This window comes from Pongo pygmaeus, chromosome 9 (assembly GCF_028885625.2).
Source record: "Pongo pygmaeus isolate AG05252 chromosome 9, NHGRI_mPonPyg2-v2.0_pri, whole genome shotgun sequence".
NCBI classification, from domain to species: Eukaryota; Metazoa; Chordata; class Mammalia; order Primates; family Hominidae; genus Pongo; species Pongo pygmaeus.
Genome location: NC_072382.2, coordinates 8,397,911 through 8,417,978, shown reverse-complemented (window position 1 = coordinate 8,417,978; position 20,068 = coordinate 8,397,911). Strand labels below are relative to the sequence as shown.

General features: G+C 58.5%; 2 protein-coding genes across 9 annotated transcripts; both read left to right on the top strand.

Moving 5' to 3' along the window:
• Window positions 1-3: 3 nt before the first annotated feature.
• KLC2 (kinesin light chain 2) lies at window positions 4-10,231 on the top strand. Of its 8 annotated transcripts, none has more exons than XM_054440601.2 (16): window positions 4-269; window positions 982-1,220; window positions 4,129-4,359; window positions 4,510-4,579; window positions 5,202-5,424; window positions 6,047-6,134; window positions 6,238-6,339; window positions 6,433-6,606; window positions 6,732-6,831; window positions 7,416-7,465; window positions 7,561-7,628; window positions 8,048-8,156; window positions 8,247-8,405; window positions 8,485-8,609; window positions 8,825-8,882; window positions 9,267-10,231. In XM_054440601.2, exons 2-16 carry the CDS (start codon window positions 993-995, stop codon window positions 9,348-9,350), a joined length of 1,869 nt encoding a protein of 622 aa, XP_054296576.1. In that variant the 5' UTR covers window positions 4-269; window positions 982-992; the 3' UTR covers window positions 9,351-10,231. The 8 variants fall into 8 exon arrangements, with proteins under 8 accessions (XP_054296576.1, XP_063527768.1, XP_063527769.1 ...); XM_063671698.1 differs by having other exon boundaries at window positions 26-128; window positions 922-1,220; XM_063671699.1 differs by having other exon boundaries at window positions 31-128; window positions 945-1,220.
• A 240-nt stretch (window positions 10,232-10,471) lies between these two features.
• Window positions 10,472-19,759, top strand: RAB1B (RAB1B, member RAS oncogene family). Its single transcript, XM_054440595.2, has 6 exons — window positions 10,472-11,063; window positions 14,141-14,213; window positions 14,501-14,596; window positions 14,709-14,804; window positions 18,095-18,226; window positions 18,321-19,759. Exons 1-6 carry the CDS (start codon window positions 11,050-11,052, stop codon window positions 18,513-18,515), a joined length of 606 nt encoding a protein of 201 aa, XP_054296570.1. The 5' UTR covers window positions 10,472-11,049; the 3' UTR covers window positions 18,516-19,759.
• The last annotated feature ends 309 nt before the right edge of the window (window positions 19,760-20,068 follow it).

The following is a 20,068-nucleotide window of genomic DNA, read 5'->3' as shown; positions in this document are numbered from 1 at the left end:
CCTCGCCCCGCCCCCGCCTTGATGGCCCCGCCCTGTCCCCCTCCCGCTGGAGCCGGCCCGGCCCGCGCTCCTTTAAGGCAGCGAACCGGCCGAGAGAAGCGTGTTTCGCCCCCTCCGACGCCACCGAGGTAGCGGCTTCACCTTTAAGGCGGCGCAGGGGCTGCTGGGAAGGCCGGCGGGATGGAGGCGGCGGGACCGGCTCGCGGCTGCGGGTCTGGGTGAAGCGGGAGGCAGCCAGAGCCGGAGCCGTGCCCGAGCACCAGGCGCAGGTCGGCGCGGGCCGATTGGGCCGGGAGACGGGGTCAGGCCCTAAAGCGGGGGAGGAGGCTCCGGGTCGGCCTAGGGGAGGGGGTCGTCGTGGGCACGGCCTGTAGGAGGATCGAGCCAGCACTGGTAGGGGGCGCGGTCCCGGGTGGCCCGGGGCGGGGGCGCGGCCTTTTCAGGAGAGGCCGCAGGGCGTTGCGCTGGCCTAGGGGAGGGGTCGTCGTGGGCGTGGCCTGGAAGGACTGGGGGCCGCGTATTCAGCCCCTCTAGTGGGAGGGCCTCCGCAGGGTCGGCTCGTCGGGAGGATGGGCTCCGCTGCTTGGCCTGTCTGTTGGGGATGGGGCTGTCCAAGGGGCTGGGCCCGGATCGCCGGAGGGGCCGGGGTCTCCTGCACAGGAGTGAGCCCCCACGTTCCCCATACCTGTCCTGGTTAGGGGGTCCCCGGGGAAATCCGGACACTAAGCTGCCTAAGTCGGCCTAAGCCGGTGGTCTGGGGCCGAAGCAGGATTCGGCTGCACCGCATTGCGTCTCCCAGGCCTAGACAAGCCGGGCGCGCCCTCTGTAGGCCAAGCGCGGGCACGGTGCGGGCTGCCGGCTGGGGGACCTGGGCACACGGGAGACTCAGGCGTCCGGGGACCGCCTGTTTACCTAATCCAGGGCGGACGGCGGTGTGGCCCCAGGCCCGGCGCCCGCCTGCCCGCACCCTCGTCCTCACAGACGCCACAACCATGGCCATGATGGTGCTTCCGCGGGAGGAGAAGCTGAGCCAGGATGAGATCGTGCTGGGCACCAAGGCTGTCATCCAGGGACTGGAGACTCTGCGTGGGGAGCATCGTGCTCTGCTGGCTCCTCTGGTTGCGCCTGAGGCCGGCGAAGCCGAGCCTGGCTCGCAGGAGCGCTGCATCCTCCTGCGTCGCTCCCTGGAAGCCATTGAGCTTGGGCTGGGGGAGGCCCAGGTAGGTCAGTCTGGGGTACTGAGGTGGGCGGTCACTGGAGGGATCGAGCCTTCAAGAGGAATCCGGTAATGTAGGAGAAGAATCAGAGCAGGGAACCGTCTGTTTCCTGGAGCCCCATGTTAGGACCCCAGTAAATACCTTTTGAAGAAATAAATGCACTTTGGTGACCCCGGCCCTGCCCTAGGAGACCATGATCACCCTCGCCCCCACGCAGAGCCCCATTTCCGGCTCCCCTCTACCTAAGGGAGACTGGATGGCATATGAGAACAGAAAGAAAATCCTTAAGGAAACACAGTCTCCCACCAATTCATTCTTCTATTCACTCGTTAACAGATTAGTTATTGAGGGCCAGCCAGGGTATTAGGTGGATACAGGGCCCAACAAAATAGACAAGATTCCTGCCCTATTAGAGACAAAAACACACATACAGAAATAATTGGTTGTTACAAATTGTGATGAGTTCTGCAAAGAAAAGAACAAGATTTTATGATAGCTCACAGCAGCGAGTCTTGTCTACTGGTCAGGCAGGACTTCTGTGAGGAAATGACAAACTGAAACCTGAGGGAAGAAATGAACCAGCCTCCAGGAAAGGGAGGCGGGGGAGAAGTTGCATGTGCAAAGGTCCTGGGGTAGGAAGAGCTTGTGGTGGAGGAACTCGGGGAAGAACTGTGTGACTGGAGCTTCATGGAAGGGAGAGAGGGACAGAAGAGGCCTGGGGAGAAGCCAAGAGCCAGATCATGGCCTGGTTGGTTTGGGTTTTATTCTCAGGAAATCAGAAAGCCTCTGGAGGGCTTTAAGCAGGCAGGCAACACAGTCTGACTTGAGTTTCTAAAAACTCTCTCTGGCTGAGATGTGGAGAATAAACCTCAGTGGGTCGAGGATGGAATCACTCTCCAATGAGTGGTTAGGAAGCCACTGCTGGAATTCAAATGAGAGCTGGTGCTTGGAATTAAGGGGTGGCTATGACGGTGGAGAAAAGGGACCAGTTCTGTATGTTCTGGAGATAGGTCCAGCAACACATGGGGGTGGAATAAGGGAGAGAAAGGGAGGCAGCATCACTCCCAGGTTTGTGATTTAAGCAAATTAAGGGAGGAGAGGGCCTTGGTGGATCAGAACTCTGTTTTGGCCCCCTTTAATTGAGGCTGCCAGGATGATATGCAGTTGGAGATGTCCAGCAGCCATTGGGATGTACAAGGAGTTAGACTTGTTTTATTCCCCTCAGAGCTTGGCTGAGCCCCTGCCTGGCACGTGAACCCTGGGGAAGTTGTATCATTTTGGTTTCCTTGTCTTTAAAATAGGGATCATGCCATCTGCTGTGTACACTTCCAGGCTGTTGGGGGAATTTTTTTTTTTTTTTAAGCTAGTGGTTATGGAAACACCTGTCACTTAGGCATTTGCTAACCAACTACAAAGTACAGGGTCTCAGACAGCCTGGCCCTCTGCAACGACATTCACTCCCTGCCAGTTGGCCGTCAGAGGCGGAGAGGACCACTCGGGGGCCCCACACCTGGTGGAGCACATGCGCTCTCACAGAGGGGGAACAGTCTGCACGGAGGGCATGGGCATCAAGGCCATGTGTGAAGCTGGAGCAAAGCGGGAGGTGTGACTAGCTGGAGACACCACTGCAGAAATGACCCTGCACCGTGAAGGACTGGGAAAGGGTAGAGGCCAGGTGTGGTGGCTCACACCTGTAATTCCAGCACTTTGGGAGGCCCAGGTGGGAAGACTGCTTAAATCCAGGAGTTCATGAGACCCTGTATCTACAAAAAAAAAATGTTTCTTTTTTTTTTTGAGACAGTCTCGCTCTGTTGCCCAGGCTGGAGTATAGTGGCACAATCTCAGCTCACTGCAGCCTCTGCCTCTCAGGTTCAAGTGATTCTCCTGCCTCAGCCTCCTGAGTAGCTGGGACTACAGGCACGCGCCACCACACCCAGCTAATTTTTGTATTTTTAGTAGAGATGGGGTTTCACCATGTTGGCCAGGATGGTCTCAAACTCCTGACCTCGTGATCTGCCCACCTCAGCCTCCTGAAGTGCTAGGATTATAGGCGTGAGCCACCGTGCCTGGCCAAAAAAATTTGTAAATTAGCCAGCTGTGGTGGTGTGCACCCGCAGTCCCAGTTACTCAGGAGGCTGAGGTGGAAGGCCCACTTGAGCCTGGAAGGTAGAGGCTGCAGTGAGCTGTGACGGTGCCATAGCCCTTCAGCCCAGGTGACAGAGTGAGACATTGTCTTAAATTAAAAAAAAAAAAAAGAGCAAGAAGGGAGGTTGGACCCTAGGCAGGAAGGCAGGAAGAGACTGGAAACTAAGGACAGGAGTTACAGAGGCTGGGGAGAGGGGTGGGGGTTGAGGCCAAGGCCTTTGGATACTTTTCCTGCCCCTGTGGCTCCTCATGCCAACTGAGCATTTGGGACACATGCCCCTTCCCTACCTGGGAGCTGCAGAAAGGCAGGGGATGCTGTGGCCCCTCAGCAGAAGTGGGGATGGAGTCTTTGGGTGGCCCTTCAGCCATCTAGCAGAGTTCTGTGGGCAAGCGCTAGCCCTGGGGCAGGGAGCAGTAACCTAGTGGCTGTGGCAGCAGGGGCTTGAGTACAACCCAGGGAGAGACGAAGGAAGGGGCTAGTAGCTCAGGGAAAGCACAGCACCCCAACTAGCTCTTTTGGGGTTCTCCTGATCCCAGAAGGAAGGAACTGGGGACTCCCAAGCCTCCTGGGTTTGGGCTTTGCACTACCATGTGTTGGGGGCCTTGAGGAGATTCTCCCTTGACAAGGAGAGAAAAGAACTGCAGCTCCTCACTGTAGGGCCAGGCCTGGCCCTTCACTGGGTCCCAGAGCCCAACTAGGCCCAGGCTACAGTCATAGGCGAGGGGGTTGACAGGGCTCCGACCCTTACCTGGGCTGGTTGCACAGGTGATCTTGGCATTGTCGAGCCACCTGGGGGCCGTAGAATCAGAGAAGCAGAAGCTGCGGGCGCAGGTGCGGCGCCTGGTGCAGGAGAACCAGTGGCTGCGTGAGGAGCTGGCGGGGACACAGCAGAAGCTGCAGCGCAGTGAGCAGGCCGTGGCCCAGCTCGAGGAGGAGAAGCAGCACCTGCTGTTCATGAGCCAGATCCGCAAGTTGGATGAAGACGCCTCCCCTAACGTGAGCTCCTACCATGGTCACTGTTGCCCAGCAAGGGGGCCTGGGAGCAGGGAGGGGCAGCATGGAGCAGATTTGGCTCCATCCCAGCCCACAGACACCCTGGCTGCCCTGTGCCTCCTTCCCTGATGCTCATCCTGTCTTCCTCCCCAGGAGGAGAAGGGGGACGTCCCCAAAGACACATTGGATGACCTGTTCCCCAATGAGGATGAGCAGAGCCCAGGTGCGGATGGGCAGTTCCGGAGTGGGGGAAGGAAAGGTTGTGTGAACTCTTGGTCCTTGGGACCGACTGGCTGCCATGTTCCTTCCTGTGTCACTTCTGATCATGACATCCTAGTGTGTGAGAGCTTCAAGAACAGTTGTACGTGCTGCTGCTTCTCACATCCCCCCAGCTCTGTGGGGGGCAGACATCACAGTTAAGAGCTGTGGAGTCGCCAGCCTGGCTTCCAGTGTTGCTCTGCCACTAGCTCCCCTGACCCTTGGGAGAGTTCTCTTCCTCTCCGAGTCACCTCTGAGGGAGGCACATGCAGACAGCCACAGTGGGGCCAGTGCCTGCTTTGCTCATGGTACTGGTTATGCATCGGAGCCTCCACTCTGTACACAGGGACACAGGCTCAGAGGTTAGGCAGCTTGCCCCAGGAGACAGAGCCTGAAGTACTGGAGCTGGGCCTCTACCCCATTTCTATGGGGTAACTAGACCCACTCTATAAATGGGAAAACTGAGAAAGAGTGGTTAGTGACTTGCCCAGGGCCATGTGTCAAGTGGCTCAAAGGCACAGCTGGCATGTGCCATCCCAGCCCAGTGGGCAGATGGTACATCTGACCTCCCGCCCTTGGCCCTGCAGCCCCTAGCCCAGGAGGAGGGGATGTGTCTGGTCAGCATGGGGGCTACGAGATCCCGGCCCGGCTCCGCACCCTGCACAACCTGGTGATCCAATACGCCTCACAGGGCCGCTACGAGGTAGCTGTGCCACTCTGCAAGCAGGCACTCGAAGACCTGGAGAAGACGTCAGGCCACGACCACCCTGACGTTGCCACCATGCTGAACATCCTGGCACTGGTCTATCGGTGAGGACTCTCTGGGATGCCCAAATTCTTCTGGAAGGCTCCAGCCCTGGATCACTAACCCTTGGTGCCTGCTGTGGGCCAGGACTCGTGGCCCACCTGCATGGAGCTGGGCTACAGATGCAAGTAAAACTGTCTAGTATAAGAGAGAGGCTTGGCCAGAACTGGGGAGGGACTGCACATGAGGACTCCAGGGGTCCTGGGGAGTCCACACAGCTTCTCCAGGCACCAAGGCTGGAGGAGGGGTTTTACCAGAAAGTGAGTTTGCCCAAACACAAGAGGGCTAGAAAAGGTTCCCATGGCAAAAAGCCAGCATGAGCAAAGGCACTGGGACCTGGAGAGTGGGACACGCTAAAGGGGCAGCAGGAGAGCCATGTGGTGCCCAGGGACGCTAGGCACCAGGCAGTCGGTGGGACCCCAGCACTGCGCACCCCAGCCAATTGTGAGAAAACTGCCTACAGCCCCTGGAGCTCAGAAAGCAGGAGCTGAGCAGGTCTCCCCACACTCTGGGTCTCACTCTGTCATACACACTCAGTGAGTACAGGAGTGACCACAGGGATTGCAGACCACTGGGGAGGGCCTTGAGCTGGAGGACGGCCCTGACCATGCTCCTACCTGCTCCCAGGGATCAGAACAAGTACAAGGAGGCTGCCCACCTGCTCAATGATGCTCTGGCCATCCGGGAGAAAACACTGGGCAAGGACCACCCAGCCGTGAGTGAGGGTTGGGTGGGAGGTGGGGGCTGTGCCCCATCCCCTGCAGGTCCCAGAGTCCTGCAGGGCCTGGGTCAAGAAGCTTCCATTCTCTCACCTCCAGGTGGCTGCGACACTAAACAACCTGGCGGTCCTGTATGGCAAGAGGGGCAAGTACAAGGAGGCTGAGCCGTTGTGCAAGCGGGCACTGGAGATCCGGGAGAAGGTGGGAACAGGCAGGGCTGGGCAGGCCGGGGGTCTGGGAGGCAGGGGCCCGGGCAGCCCTGAGCCCAACCCCTGGCTCCCTCTCCCATCCCAGGTCCTGGGCAAGTTTCACCCAGATGTGGCCAAGCAGCTCAGCAACCTGGCCCTGCTGTGCCAGAACCAGGGCAAAGCTGAGGAGGTGGAATACTACTATCGGCGGGCACTGGAGATCTATGCTACACGCCTTGGGCCCGATGACCCCAATGTGGCCAAGACCAAGAACAACCTGGTACCTTGGGGCTGGGAGGGGCTGGAGGATGGGAAGGAGGGAGGCAGGGATGAGGTTGGGGAAGAAGGAGAGAAAAAGGCTTGGCTGCATGCATCCCGCTCACTCTCTGGGTCTCCCGCTTCCAGGCTTCCTGCTACCTGAAGCAGGGCAAGTACCAGGATGCGGAGACCCTGTACAAGGAGATCCTCACCCGCGCTCATGAGAAAGAGTTTGGCTCTGTCAATGGTGAGTGCGTGGTCACCATGTGCCTCTAGCCCATCCATCCCAGGCCTGCTCTGCCATCAGCACCCAGGACAAATCCCTCAGCAGGGCAAGCCCTCAGGCTTTGGCCTGGCTGGTCATCAGCCTCACCCTCAGATGGTGCCCAGCCACCTGTGCTCACGTTTGCACACATGAGCACATACCCAACTCACGCAGCCCCCTTGGCCTGCCAGTGCCTCACACGCCTTTGCATCCCCCTTCTCCACTGGCGACTCTTGCTCACCTTGAGGGCCTGACCCAGCGTCTCCCACTCTGGGAAACCACCTCTGGCCCCGGATGGTCAGTCGTCTCCTGCTCCTGAGTCCCTCGGAGCCTGGCCCATCATTCAGGCCTAGCACATGTCTTGGGCTGTGGCCTGGGGGCAAGGGTCTGTTCTGCTCATCTCTTTGTCCAGAAGAGGGTCAGTAGTGTTTTGGGTCTTACTCTTGTTCATTCATTCAATGAAGCCCAACCGTGGTCTCCCCTCCCCTGACCCCCCAGTCCTGTGTCCAGCCCAACCAGGTGAGACCTATATGGTAGGCTGCTGACAGTCCCCTTTCTCTCCCCAGGGGACAACAAGCCCATCTGGATGCACGCAGAGGAGCGGGAGGAAAGCAAGGTAGCTCTGTGGGGCAGGCTGGGCGGTTGTCAGGGGAGGCTGGGATGTGCAGAGGGGGGCCTGCTCTCACTTCGTGTGACCATTCTTTCCTCCAGGATAAGCGCCGGGACAGCGCCCCCTACGGGGAATACGGCAGCTGGTACAAGGCCTGTAAAGTAGACAGGTGAGGGGGGCGGGGCTGGGCTGGGGAGCAGAGCACAGCAGGGCGGGCTCCACATTCCATACTCTCACCCCCAACACACCCCTCCTCTGCTGCTCATCTGGCAAGGCCCAACTCACAGGTCACCTGTCCCAAGAAGGCTCTGTCTCCTAATTCTCAGCCTAATTCTCTTGCTCCGGGTCTCCCAACTTTTGGTCCTGGTGACAACATCCCATGAGGGCCCTGGGGCCAGGTCCCCAGCCCTGGGGTGACTTCCCCAGGACAGAAGAGGCTGGGTGGGCCCAGCACAGGGCTTGACATGGGAGGGAATGGATTCTGGCTACCCCGGAGGTCCACGCTTCCTCAGGGCCCCCTGTGGGCCAGGTGCCAGGATGGGCCCTGGGTCTTGGGGAACATGGAGTTTGAGACTGTCCCATCCACAGCCCCACAGTCAACACCACCCTGCGCAGCTTGGGGGCCCTATACCGGCGCCAGGGCAAGCTGGAAGCCGCGCACACGCTAGAGGACTGTGCCAGCCGTAACCGCAAGCAGGTGGGGCTCCATGCAGGAGGGGGTGGGCGGACACCTGTGTGGCCCTGGGTATGGTCCAGTCACTGCCTGATGCCCCTGCCCCTCCCTCAGGGTTTGGACCCCGCAAGCCAGACCAAGGTGGTGGAATTGCTGAAAGATGGCAGTGGCGGGCGGGGAGACCGCCGCGGCAGCCGAGACATGGCCGGGGGTGCCGGGCCTCGGTCTGAGTCTGACCTCGAGGATGCGGGATCTACAGCTGAGTGGAATGGGGTGAGTCCGGGGGCTGGGCCGGGCTGGGCTGGGAGCCTAGGTGGCCAGGGGGCCTAGAGGCGAGCCTGTCCACCTGCAGGATGGCAGTGGCTCCTTGCGGCGCAGCGGCTCCTTTGGGAAACTCCGGGACGCCCTGAGGCGCAGCAGTGAGATGCTGGTAAAGAAGCTGCAAGGGGGCAGCCCCCAGGAGCCCCCTAACCCCAGGTGAGCCCCCCACCAAGGTGAGCCTCAAGAACCACCCAGCAACCCCGGATGAGCTGCTGACCCAGAATGTGCCCCACTGACCCCAGACAACCTCCCCATCCCTCTCAGGCTCCACCACCCACCAGTCTGCTCCCTCCCCAGCCCCACCCTGCTCCCTGCCCCCATCTCCCCTGAGTTCCTCCTTGGGCAAATCCCATGCTGTCCTTTTCCCTCAGGATGAAGCGGGCCAGTTCCCTCAACTTCCTCAACAAGAGCGTGGAAGAGCCGACCCAGGTAGGGGCAGGCGGGTGTCTGGGCACTGGGCAGCTGCGGCCGGGGCTGCATGCGTGCTGCCAAGCTTCCCTCCAGCATGCCTCTTCATCCAGCAACAGTTCCTGGCTCTGTCTCAGGCCTACTTTGGGCTGGACAACGGGGAGACACATGAGGGGAACCCAGCCTCTCCTGGGGGTGGACGTGTAAGCGGCCAGTGCTAACACAGTCACTGTGGAGATGGGCGGGAGTGTCGGGGCACCAGGGCGTGGCCTTGGGTTGGAACTGCCATTGCCTCTGCCCAGCTCAGGGACTCCGGCTGCCTCTGCCGGGTCAGGCCCCTTCAGGCCAGGGAGGCACAGACTGGCAGCAGCACAAGGCTGAGCCACCTGCCCCCTCTGCCCACAGCCTGGAGGCACAGGTCTCTCTGACAGCCGCACTCTCAGCTCCAGCTCCATGGACCTCTCCCGACGAAGCTCCCTGGTGGGCTAATGCTGAAGGGGCAGCCAGTCACCAGAGCGCCCACCTGGCACACCCCCCTCACCCCAGCCCTGCGCATGGGCCTGCTGCTTGTCCCGCCAGTCTCTCCCACAGCCCCTGTCTTTTCTGTTCAATCTCAGGGTAACCTTCTCCCTTGTCATCTCAGCCTGAGCCCTGGAGGCTGGGCCTGCCCACTCCAGCTCGATCCCTTATTTATTCCTTCCAGCAGGGCCCTCTTCCCTAGGTTTGGGCCAGCAGGAGGTGCCGGCTGGAGTCTCCACCATAGACTCAGTGGCCCGGCCTCCCCAGACCCCAGAGCCGAGAACACTAAGCACTCGCCGGCCCTTCGGCACCCTCGCCCTCCCTCCCGACTCAACCCGGCCGTTGCTTCTGTATATAGAGAAATAAGTTATTGGCCGCGCCCCTCCCTTCAGTCCACGGTACTACCCGGGCCTCCCCTCGTCCCTCTTCTAGTGGTACCGCCCAGGCCTTAATCACCCCCATTCCGTGCGGTGGTATCTCCCAGGCTCCACATTCTCGGGAGCGGCGCCTCCCAAGGGGGTCCTGGGACCTTCTCGCGCTCCTCCTGGCCTCTGAGGGATGCGTCCTACCCCCGCCATCGCCCCGTGCCCCAGGACGGGGACCTCCCTTTAGTCCGTCCTCCCACCGCCGGGTCCTGCCCCGCATCCCGGCCTTATGCACTACCCCTCTCACCCGGCCCCGCCCAGGCACGCCCCGGGCACCGCCCACCAAGCCATTCTGCCACGCCTGCAGCTTCTCGCGAAGGGCGGCGACGGTCCCCTGGTGGCAGGAGGGGCTCCCCCTGTTGCGGGTGAGGCGGCTGCTCTCTATTTTCAGATGTTGCTGTAGAAATAAAGACGGTTTGAATCTGAGCCGGGCTTGTTTTGAGACGGAGGTCGGGGGCCCCCGGCGTCTCTAGACTGGGGTGGAGCCGGGAAGGGTCGTGCGTGAGTGGGGGACAGTGTGTCTCGCTCAACCGCTGTCCGCGCAGGTGGGCCCAGATATTCTGCCCCACCCCGGAATTGTGTGGGGGGCCCACAAGTCAGGCTTTCCCTAAACACTCACTTGTGGGGTTCTGGAGACCGCGGGCTCTGATGAGCTCTGTTCCTAACAAAGTTTTTGACCTTGAGTGAGTTTCCCGAGACTCAGTTTTTTCATCTATGAAATGCGGGTGATGACACGCGGCTGCGAGTTAGGACTGCCCAGTACACGAAGAACCCTGGACAAATGGACTTTTACTAATCTTACTAGAACCCACATTCTCATTTAATGTTCACAGCGTGGGTATTGGGAGGGCAAGGATGACTACCTCCGTCAGACAGATGTGAAACGTGCCAAGCCCAGCCCTAAATTGAGCTTTCTAAACACCGAGTCGCGGTCAGGCTTTCCAGCACTGTCCTCAAGCCTAAGTGCGTCCGGCGTGCAAACTACAAGCCCCAGAAGGCAATGCGTCAGCAGTAATGGGAGTGGGCGCGGAGGCGCGGGCTCCCCGACTACGCCTGCGCAGCGGGGCTGAGTTGGAGAACGTCTCAGACTACAAGTTCCGAGAATCAGCGCGGCGAGGCCTGAGAAGAGGACGTTTGCGCCTGCGCTTCGCGGGCGGGGCCTCTGGGGCGGAGCGGCCACCATCTTGGAACGGGAGGCGGAGCAGAGCCGACTGGGAGCGACCGAGCGGGCCGCCGCTGCCGCCATGAACCCCGAATAGTGAGTGAGCCCCGCCCGCGCCGTCCAGCGCAGCCTCGATCCCGAATACAGGGCTGTACGCTTACCGGGGTTGTCTGGCCCGGGTCAGGACTGTGCGGCGCCCCCACATCCGGGTCCCTCTTCCGCTGACCCCCCCCCCCACATCCGGGTTCTGCCCCTCCCCCCAGGGGCCCCAGGACCCCGGCTCAAAACCCCGAGCCCTCGCACCCGGGGCCCAGACGTGGCGACCCCCAGGGGCAGCCCTTGGAGCCCGAGACACCGGTCCTACCAGGCCTTATCGGTCAGATGACCCCGCAGTCCCGGTCACTTCAGGCCTCAGTTTCCCCACCTGCTGCTTGACAACTGTCCCGGAGTTTTGGAGCCCGTCTTGATAGTTTCTGGTCTCGGGTTCAGGCTCGGGCCCTTTAGGTCGGGCAGTGAATCCCTCTACCCTTCTCTTTCTCCTGAAGCCCGGCTCCTGGGGCCGGTCCAGAAGCTAGCCAACTACGCGGGAGGCCCCGAAGCGCCGCTTGGGTCGCGTCTCCCACAGGTCCTCTCTTCCGGGGCTGCCTCCTACGCTTTGCCTGGGTCGCGCTGTCCTGTCGCTCCCGGCAGTCCGTCCTTTCCCGCCCTCTCCTCGCTTTTGCTCAGGCCCCCAACGCCACCGTCACACCCCTTCCCTTGGCTGTCACACTGCCTGTGAAGTTTAGATGAACATGGAATTTGCTTTCCCCCTTCCAGTGGGATTCTCTGGTCCTCAAACTCTCCTCACTCTTGGTCACTCCCCCTGCGGGTAGGTGGCCCACATCTCATGCCCAGGACTAATAGGTTTCCCCAAGTATCAGTTATCTTCTTCCTCTTCTGCCACTTCCTTTTTCTCCTCCACATCCAGGTCTCAGATTTCCTTGGGGAAGGGTGAAGCTCTGAGCTGGATTGGGAGGGGAACAGAGAAGGGAACCAGCAGGCTCTCGAAGGGACTTTGGAGTCTGACAAACCTGGTTTCAGTCTTAAAGCGATAAACTGTGTAAGTTAGGGCAAGTCACTTCCCTTCTCTGGCCTCTGGTTTCCTCATTAGTTGACAATGACAAAACTGACTTCATTGAACTGTTGTGAAGATTAAATGAGATGATGCATTTAAAGTACTTCACACAGGGTCCGTCCACAGGTTGGAACCCAATAATATTAAATGTGATTACCTTTTACCTTTTTTTTTTTTTTTTTTGAGACAGGGTCTCTCTCTGTCACCCAGGCTGGAGTGCAGTGGCGTGATTATGGCTCACTGCAGTCTCCAACTCTTGGGCTGAAGCAGTCCTCCTGCCTTGTCGTCCTGAGTAGCTGGGAATACAGAGGCACACCACCACACCTGGCACATTTTTTAATTTTTTGTAAAGACAGGGTCTCGATATGTTTCCCAGCCTGATCTCAAACTCCTAGGCTTAAATGATCCTCGTGCCTCGGGCTTCCAAAGTATTGGGATTACAGGTGTCAGCCACTGCACCCAGCCTTAAGTGCAATTTTCTTTGCAACTTGATCACCTCTTCCTGGTGACTTCATAACAGGTTTGTTGTTGTTGTTGTTGTTGTCTCCAAAGAGATGGATGGGGTTGGCCGGGTGCAGTGGCTCACGCCTGTAATCCCAGCACTTTGGGAGGCCGAGGCGGGTGGATCACGAGGTTAGGAGATCGAGACCATCCTGGCCAACATGGTGAAGCCCCGTCTCTACTAAAAATACAAAAATTAGCCAGTCATGGTGGCACATGCCTGTAATCCCAGCTACTCTGGAGGGTGAGACAGGAGAATCGCTTGAACGAGGGAGTCAGAGGTTGCAGTGAGCCGAGATCGTGCCACTGCACTCCAGCCTGGTGACAGAGCGAGACTCCATCTCGAAAAAACAAAAGAAAAGAGAGACGGGGTTGTGCTGCATCACCCAGGCTGGTCATACACTCCTAGGCTCCAGGGGTCCTCCTCCAGCTTCAGCCTCCCCAGTAGCTGGGACCACAGGCACACGCCACAGCACCCAGCCATCAGTCTCTTTACGTGGGTTTTCCACTTAATAGGTTCTAGGCTGGGCCCTGGCTTCTACTTCTGGGGCCTCCTCTGCCAAGCCAGGCACACCACAGGGCCTGTACTGGGGATTCCCTAAATAGCCCCTACTGGACCAAACCATGAAGTCTCAGAAATCAGGGTAGGATACCCAGCTCTGTCGCCTTGGCAGGTCACGTGCCTCTCTGTGTCTTGATTTCTTTCTCCGTAAAGTGAGAATTTAGACTCAGCAAGCTGAGAGCCCTTTGGGCTAGCTGTTTGTGGAGGGAGGCATCAGCCCTCCCTGACCAGGACTGGTGGGAAGATCTGGTGAGCATCATAGTATTCTAAACCAAGGGATGGCCAGGCGCAGTGGCTCACCCCTGTAATCCCAGCACTTTCAGAGGCCAAGGCAGGTGAATCAATTAAACCCGGGAGTTTTGAGACCAGCCTGGGCAACATAGTGAGACCCCGTCTCTATAAAAAATGAAAAGATTAGCCAGGGGCCGGGTGTGGTGGCTCACACCTGTAATCCCAGCACTTTGGGAGGCCAAGGCAGGTGGATCACCTGAGGTCAGGAGTTCGAGACCAGCCTGGCCAACACGATGAAACCCTATCTCTACTAAAAATACAAAACTTAGCCAGCCATGGTGGCAGGTGCCTGTAATCCCAGCTACTCGGGAGGCTGAGGCAGGAGAATTGCTTGAACCTGGCAGGCGGAGGTTGCAGTGAGCCGAGATCGCGCCATTGCACTCCAGCCTGGGCAACAAGAGCGAAACTCGGTCTCAAAAAAAAAAAAAGATTAGCTAGAAGTGGTGGTGGACACCTGAAGTCCCAACTACTCGGGAGGCTGAGGTGGGAAGATCACTTTGAGCCTGCGAGGTAGAGGCTGCAATGAGCCATGATCACTTCAGTGCACTGTAGCCTGGGTGACAGAGTGAGACCTTATTGCTAAAAAAAAATAAAAAGAAATCAAGGGATGCCTCATGGGGTGGGGGAATCCTGTAATTGTGACTCCAGGATGATGGTAGGTGGGCTCCCTGCCTCCCTTCACACCTTCGCATCTTCTCTCTCCAGTGACTACCTGTTTAAGCTGCTTTTGATTGGCGACTCAGGCGTGGGCAAGTCATGCCTGCTCCTGCGGTTTGCTGTGAGTAAGAAGCCTCCCATAACATCCACCTGGGGTCCTGACTGGCAGCTGGGGGGAGAAGGGACAACACAGAGCACAGTAGTTGCAAGATCTGGGAACCAGGGGTGAAGGTGTAAGACCTGCCAGCAGCACATCTGCCCTGAACAAGACAGGGCTGGCCAGCTGAGTGCTGGGAATTGGGGCTTGGTGGTTCGGAGACCCAGCTGGGGCAGGGAGCTGGAGGGAGGCTCTCCAAGTGGGCCTCACCTCATTCACTCCCATCATTTCACTGGCCCCTGAACTTCCAGGATGACACGTACACAGAGAGCTACATCAGCACCATCGGGGTGGACTTCAAGATCCGAACCATCGAGCTAGATGGCAAAACTATCAAACTTCAGATCGTGAGTGTCGCTCTTCCCAAAATCCCCGGTACAGAGGTATCCACCTTGGGAGGGAAGGGACTCTGGGACTCTGGACCTCAGCTGACCTGCTCCTCTGCCTACTGTCTCCTAGTGGGACACAGCGGGCCAGGAACGGTTCCGGACCATCACTTCCAGCTACTACCGGGGGGCTCATGGCATCATCGTGGTGTATGACGTCACTGACCAGGTACTCCGGGACTAGCCATCCTCAGCTTGGCCTCCTTAGCCTTAGGTCTTTGACTCTTCTTTTTCCTTCTTCCGTCCTCTCTTTCCTGATGCTTCCTGGAAAGGACACTGTATTTGTCTGCTTGCAGGAACTAACTAGGAAAAAGAAAAAAAATAGGTGACTGTATTTGGACTCATTTCACAAGGAGGGAAACAGCCACAGAAATGGATCCTCCGAAAGCCCTGCTGTAGGTTTTGGCAGGACAAGGCCTCACACCTTCCCTCCCCGCCAAGCCAAACTTGCCACCTTATTGTAGACCTTCTGGGCACCTGTGTGTTGTGGGAGTTTAGTCAGGCGGTTGGCTGCTATGCTGGGCCTGTGGCTTCCTGTGTGAAGACACAGTGCAGGGGGGCAATTAGAGGGCCTTAGACAAAGAAGCGGGGAAGCTTGAGCTCTGGGCCCAATGCGAGCAGAGACCCAGAAGCTCTGCCTTCAGCAGCAGCGTTAGTGCCGTGTGACTGGCGGTGGTAGCAAGAGCTGGAAATGGTTCCATGAAACCTTATAGTTTACAGAACTTGGCCCAGCCCTCAGATTGCCTCTGATGCTCAGAAGAGATCTGTGTTCCCATCGCACAGGTAAGGAGTTGGGCTCAGGATGGTGAGGTGACTTGCCGAGGGTGCTTCAGCTAGTCTGGTGGCCGAGGCAGAAGGCCTGGATGGCTCATTCCACCTGCTTTGTTTTTTCTACCAAATGTTGTTGCTTAACAGGGTCAATCCCTGGGGATAAGGAGAAGCTTAAATCAGCCGTGGGCCGGGAAGACTCCCGGTCTGAGGAGCAGCCGGGCTCTTTAGCTCACCAGGGACTCATGATGTCCCCAGCTCTGGACGAGCTGTGGGGAAGCTACATACCACCCAGACAGGTTACCAGGGCCCACCTGACTGCCATATATCCAGTGACCTTATTTCAGTGGATAGACCTCTCGTGGCTTTGGACACTGTTCTCTCTCCTTGAAAAGTGGACCGTCCCCAGCTCCTCAGTCTCCTGCAGCACTCGATTCTCTATTGTCAGTGTCTATTTGCTGGTCTGTCCAGTGCTGCCTCCCATCACCCTGTGTTTGGTGCTTCCCCACTGCCCTGGACTCCTCCTTACTCTTGTGCATGGCTGCGGCCACTCTGGTTTGCTTCTGCCTTGTGTTCTGTGATTCCTGCATCTAACAGCCGTGGCTGTGGCTTCCCTCCTCTGTCCATGTCTACACTGGCACATTGTGTCTGTATGAATCCTGATCTTCGTGATCTTCTCTAGTAAACTAAATGGTGGGGTTTGTGTTTTCTAGATGAGGAAACTTGCTTGGAGAGGTGTTAAGTAACTTGCCGCCGGTCTCACGGGAAGGGCAAACCAGTTTTGGAGGGCTCTTGGCTTTTGAGCACACCCTTTCCCACCCTCAAGCAGCCTCTGCAGAACTCAGATGTCCAGCGCTGGCCTCACTATCTCTCCCCAAACCAGCGCCTCCATCCCCATTTTTAATATTTTTATTTATTTTAAGACGTGGGGTCTCACTCTGTCACCCAGACTGCAGTGCAGTGGTGTGATCATAGCTCATTGTAACCTCAAACTCCTGGGCTTAAGGGATCCTCCTGCCTCAGCCTCCTAAATCACTGGGACTATAAACACATACCACTGTGCCCCAGCTGCATCCCCATCTTTGTGACACAATCCTTGTCAGCCTGACCAGAAAACTCTTCCCTCCCACATCCAGTCAGTCTCAAGTCCCCTCTGTTCTCTCCCCATCATCTTTCTCAAATCTGTCCCCTCATAATAATAGCGGTGATGAGGATAATAGCAGCTCTTGCCAATTAAGCACTTGTTATGAGACAAGCCTGCGTTCCTTCTCTTCATGCTCACAATCAGCCCTTCTGGGAGGTACTGTTTATAGAAATGAGGAAACTGAGGCTCAGAGTGGTCAGGTGACATACCTGAGATCACACAGTAAATGGCTGAGCCAGGCCTTCAGCAGCAGTGGTCTGACTAAATCCTGTGTGCTTCCCTGGCTCGGTGCACGTTCTCTTCCCTGGGTTATTCCAACTATTCCCAGTTGGTCTCTATCTTGCTGTTCTGATCTGGCCTCTGCCTCCTGTCAGGACTAGCATAGGTGTGATCCTGTTGCTTCTGGCCTAAGAAACGCCCACTGGCTCCTAGTCTAAGTCCAAGACTTAGCCAGGCTAAGACAGTCTGTGTTCTGGCCTCTCCCCAGTCCCCCCTCTTTCCTCCCCCCTTCCCCCTCTCCCCTCTTCCCTTTCGCCTCCCCCCTCCCCCCCATCCCCCCTCCCTGTTGAGTGTCTGCATCCCAACAACATTCCATTTCCTCCCATTCCCCAGAGACACCATGTCCCTCCCGTTGAGTGACCTGGCACATGCTGGCTCCCCAGCTGGCACCTCTCCCGCACAAGGCCAGTTCTCACCTGCAGGCTTAGGTCCACTGTTGCTCCCACCTCAAGCAGAGGTGATCTGGGGGCTCCCCAGCCCCTGCCTTCTAACCTGTTTTGCCCTTGTGTGTGGCCTGGTCTATTCATCTACTGTCCCGTGAATGTGTTAGGGCAGGGCCCAAGTATGATTTCCCCCTTTGTCCCCAGCACTTAGCGCAGGACCCAACTTGGAACATGGCAAGAGGTCTAAGTTTGAGCCAGTGTGACATCACCAGGCCTCTGGCTCCTAAGGAGGATAAGTGGCCCTAGCCCGAGCACTTTCCTGAAAGTCCTGTCCTTTGTGTGGGGGGTAGGGGCGCAAGCTGCTGGGAGAGTCTGAAGCAGAGTAATGAGGCTGTTGGTGCCAAAAGTAGGATGAATTTTAGGCTGTTCCCAGGATTTCTGTCTCCCCATGGGCCAGGGCCGCCTCTGAGAGGCCCCTCAACCTCCTGTGCTCCAAGGCTTCAAACCTTAAAGGGACTTTCAGGCCACGGTGGGAACTGTGACTCTTGCAGACCTGTCACTCTGCTCCTGTCTCCCCTCCGCTCTCTGCTTCTCACATGTGGTGAGGCCTGCAAGTGTCTCAGGGAGAGAGACAGCTGCAGGGAGCAGAGCTGGCAGGCCCAAGTTGGGGCAGCTGGCAGGCTGCTGGGGCTGTTCCGGCTCTCGGATGGAGGAGGGCAGGGAGGAAGGTTCAGCCTGGAGCAGAGGGCTTCCTCTGCATCGCTGAGCCCAGGACTCAAGGGGCCTGGAGCTGTACTGTTCCCCTCAGAGAAGGTCTTGTTCTCCAGGCCTGGGGTAGGGGCGACAGTTGGGAGCAAAATAACTTTGGCCCCTGGCCCCCTTTAGGAGTCCTACGCCAACGTGAAGCAGTGGCTGCAGGAGATTGACCGCTATGCCAGTGAGAACGTCAATAAGCTTCTGGTGGGCAACAAGAGCGACCTCACCACCAAGAAGGTGGTGGACAACACCACAGCCAAGGTAGCAGACGGGCCAGTCTGCCTGGGGTGGGGGCGCTGGGGCCTGCTGTCCCTCACCCTGCTCTTTCCTCCTCTTCTCTCCTCTCCCTTGTCAGGAGTTTGCAGACTCTCTGGGCATCCCCTTCTTGGAGACGAGTGCCAAGAACGCCACCAATGTCGAGCAGGCGTTCATGACCATGGCTGCTGAGATCAAAAAGCGGATGGGGCCTGGGGCAGCCTCCGGGGGCGAGCGGCCCAATCTCAAGATTGACAGCACCCCTGTAAAGCCGGCTGGCGGTGGCTGTTGCTAGGAGGGGCACATGGAGTGGGACAGGAGGGGGCACCTTCTCCAGATGATGTCCCTGGAGGGGGCAGGAGGTGCCTCCCTTTCCCTCTCCTGGGGCATTTGAGTCTGTGGCTTTGGGGTGTCCTGGGCTCCCCATCTCCCTCTGGCCCATCTGCCTGCTGCCCTGAGCCCCGGTTCTGTCAGAGTCCCTAAGGGAGGACACTCAGGACCTGTGGCCAGGCAGGGCGGAGGCCTGCTCTGCTGCTGCCTCTAGGTGACTTTCCAAGATGCCCCCCTACACACCTTTCTTTGGAACGAGGGCTCTTCTGTCGGTCTCCCTCCCGACACTGGGTTTCTCCCCTTCCCCTTCTTCCTGCTGTCCTGCCCAAGAGCTGAGGGTCTCCCCGGCCTCTACTGCCCTGGCTGCAGTCAGTGCCCAGGGCCAGGAGTGTGGCCAGGGGATCCAGGACCTGGGATCCAGGGCCCTGGGCTGGACCTCAGGACAGGCATGGAGGCCACAGGGGCCCAGCAGCCCACCCTTTCCTCTCCCCATCGCCTCCCCTCCCCTCCCACACTCCCAGCTCTAGCCGTCCAGCTGCGGTGGGGTCTGAGTATATCTAGGGCGGGTGGGCGGGTAGCAGCGCTGGGCCTGTGTCTTGAGCCTGGAGGGAGTCTGCTCCTGTCGCCCTCTGCCCTGCCAGAGACAGACCCATGCGCTGCCTGCCCACCGTGCCCCTTTGTCCCCATGTCAGGCGGAGGCAGAAGGCCCACCGTGCCAGAGGCTGGGCACCAGCCTTAACCCTCACTCTGCTAGCACCTCCTCCCTTTCCCCGAGGCAGCACATCTGGCTCACTCTCCCCTCGGTCTCTGGAGCCCACCAGGGGAGGCCCTCATCCCCTGCCACTATTTCTCTGGGGAATGTGGATTCCATCCAGGGTTGGGGGCCTCTCTGCTCACCCACTCTGCACCCAGGATCCTAGTCCCCTGCCCTCTGGCACAGCTGCTTCCTGCAAGAAAGCAAGTCTTTGGTCTCCCTGAGAAGCCATGTCCCTCGTGCTGTCTCTTGCCTGTCCCACCTGTGCCCTGCCCTCCAGCTTGTATTTAAGTCCCTGGGCTGCCCCTTGGGGTGGCCCCCACTCCCAGGTTCCCCTCTGGTGTCATGTCAGGCATTTTGCAAGGAAAAGCCACTTGGGGAAAGATGGAAAAGGACAAAAAAAAATTAATAAATTTCCATTGGCCCTCGGGTGAGCTGAGGGTTTTTGCAAGGAAGTTGTGGTGGCCAAGTGTGGTCTGTGGTCTAAGCCCAGCCTTGGGGTGGGGGGTGGAACTGGAACCCTGGGCTTGGTGGGGTGTACGGGGGTCCTGGCTTGGTTTCTGTGTCCTAAGGCTGCTGGTGAAAGCCCTTGACCCCGTTTCCTGGGGCCAGGAAAGCTGCTTGTGCTTCTGTGGTCTGTCCCCAAGGGCCCAGCACCGTTTTGTCAGGGAAAGAGGCGGGCGGCCATCAGCTCATACCTGGCGTGCCGCCGCCAACTCGCGGGGCAGAGGGCAGAGATGTGGGGTCGGGCAACCGCTGAGAGG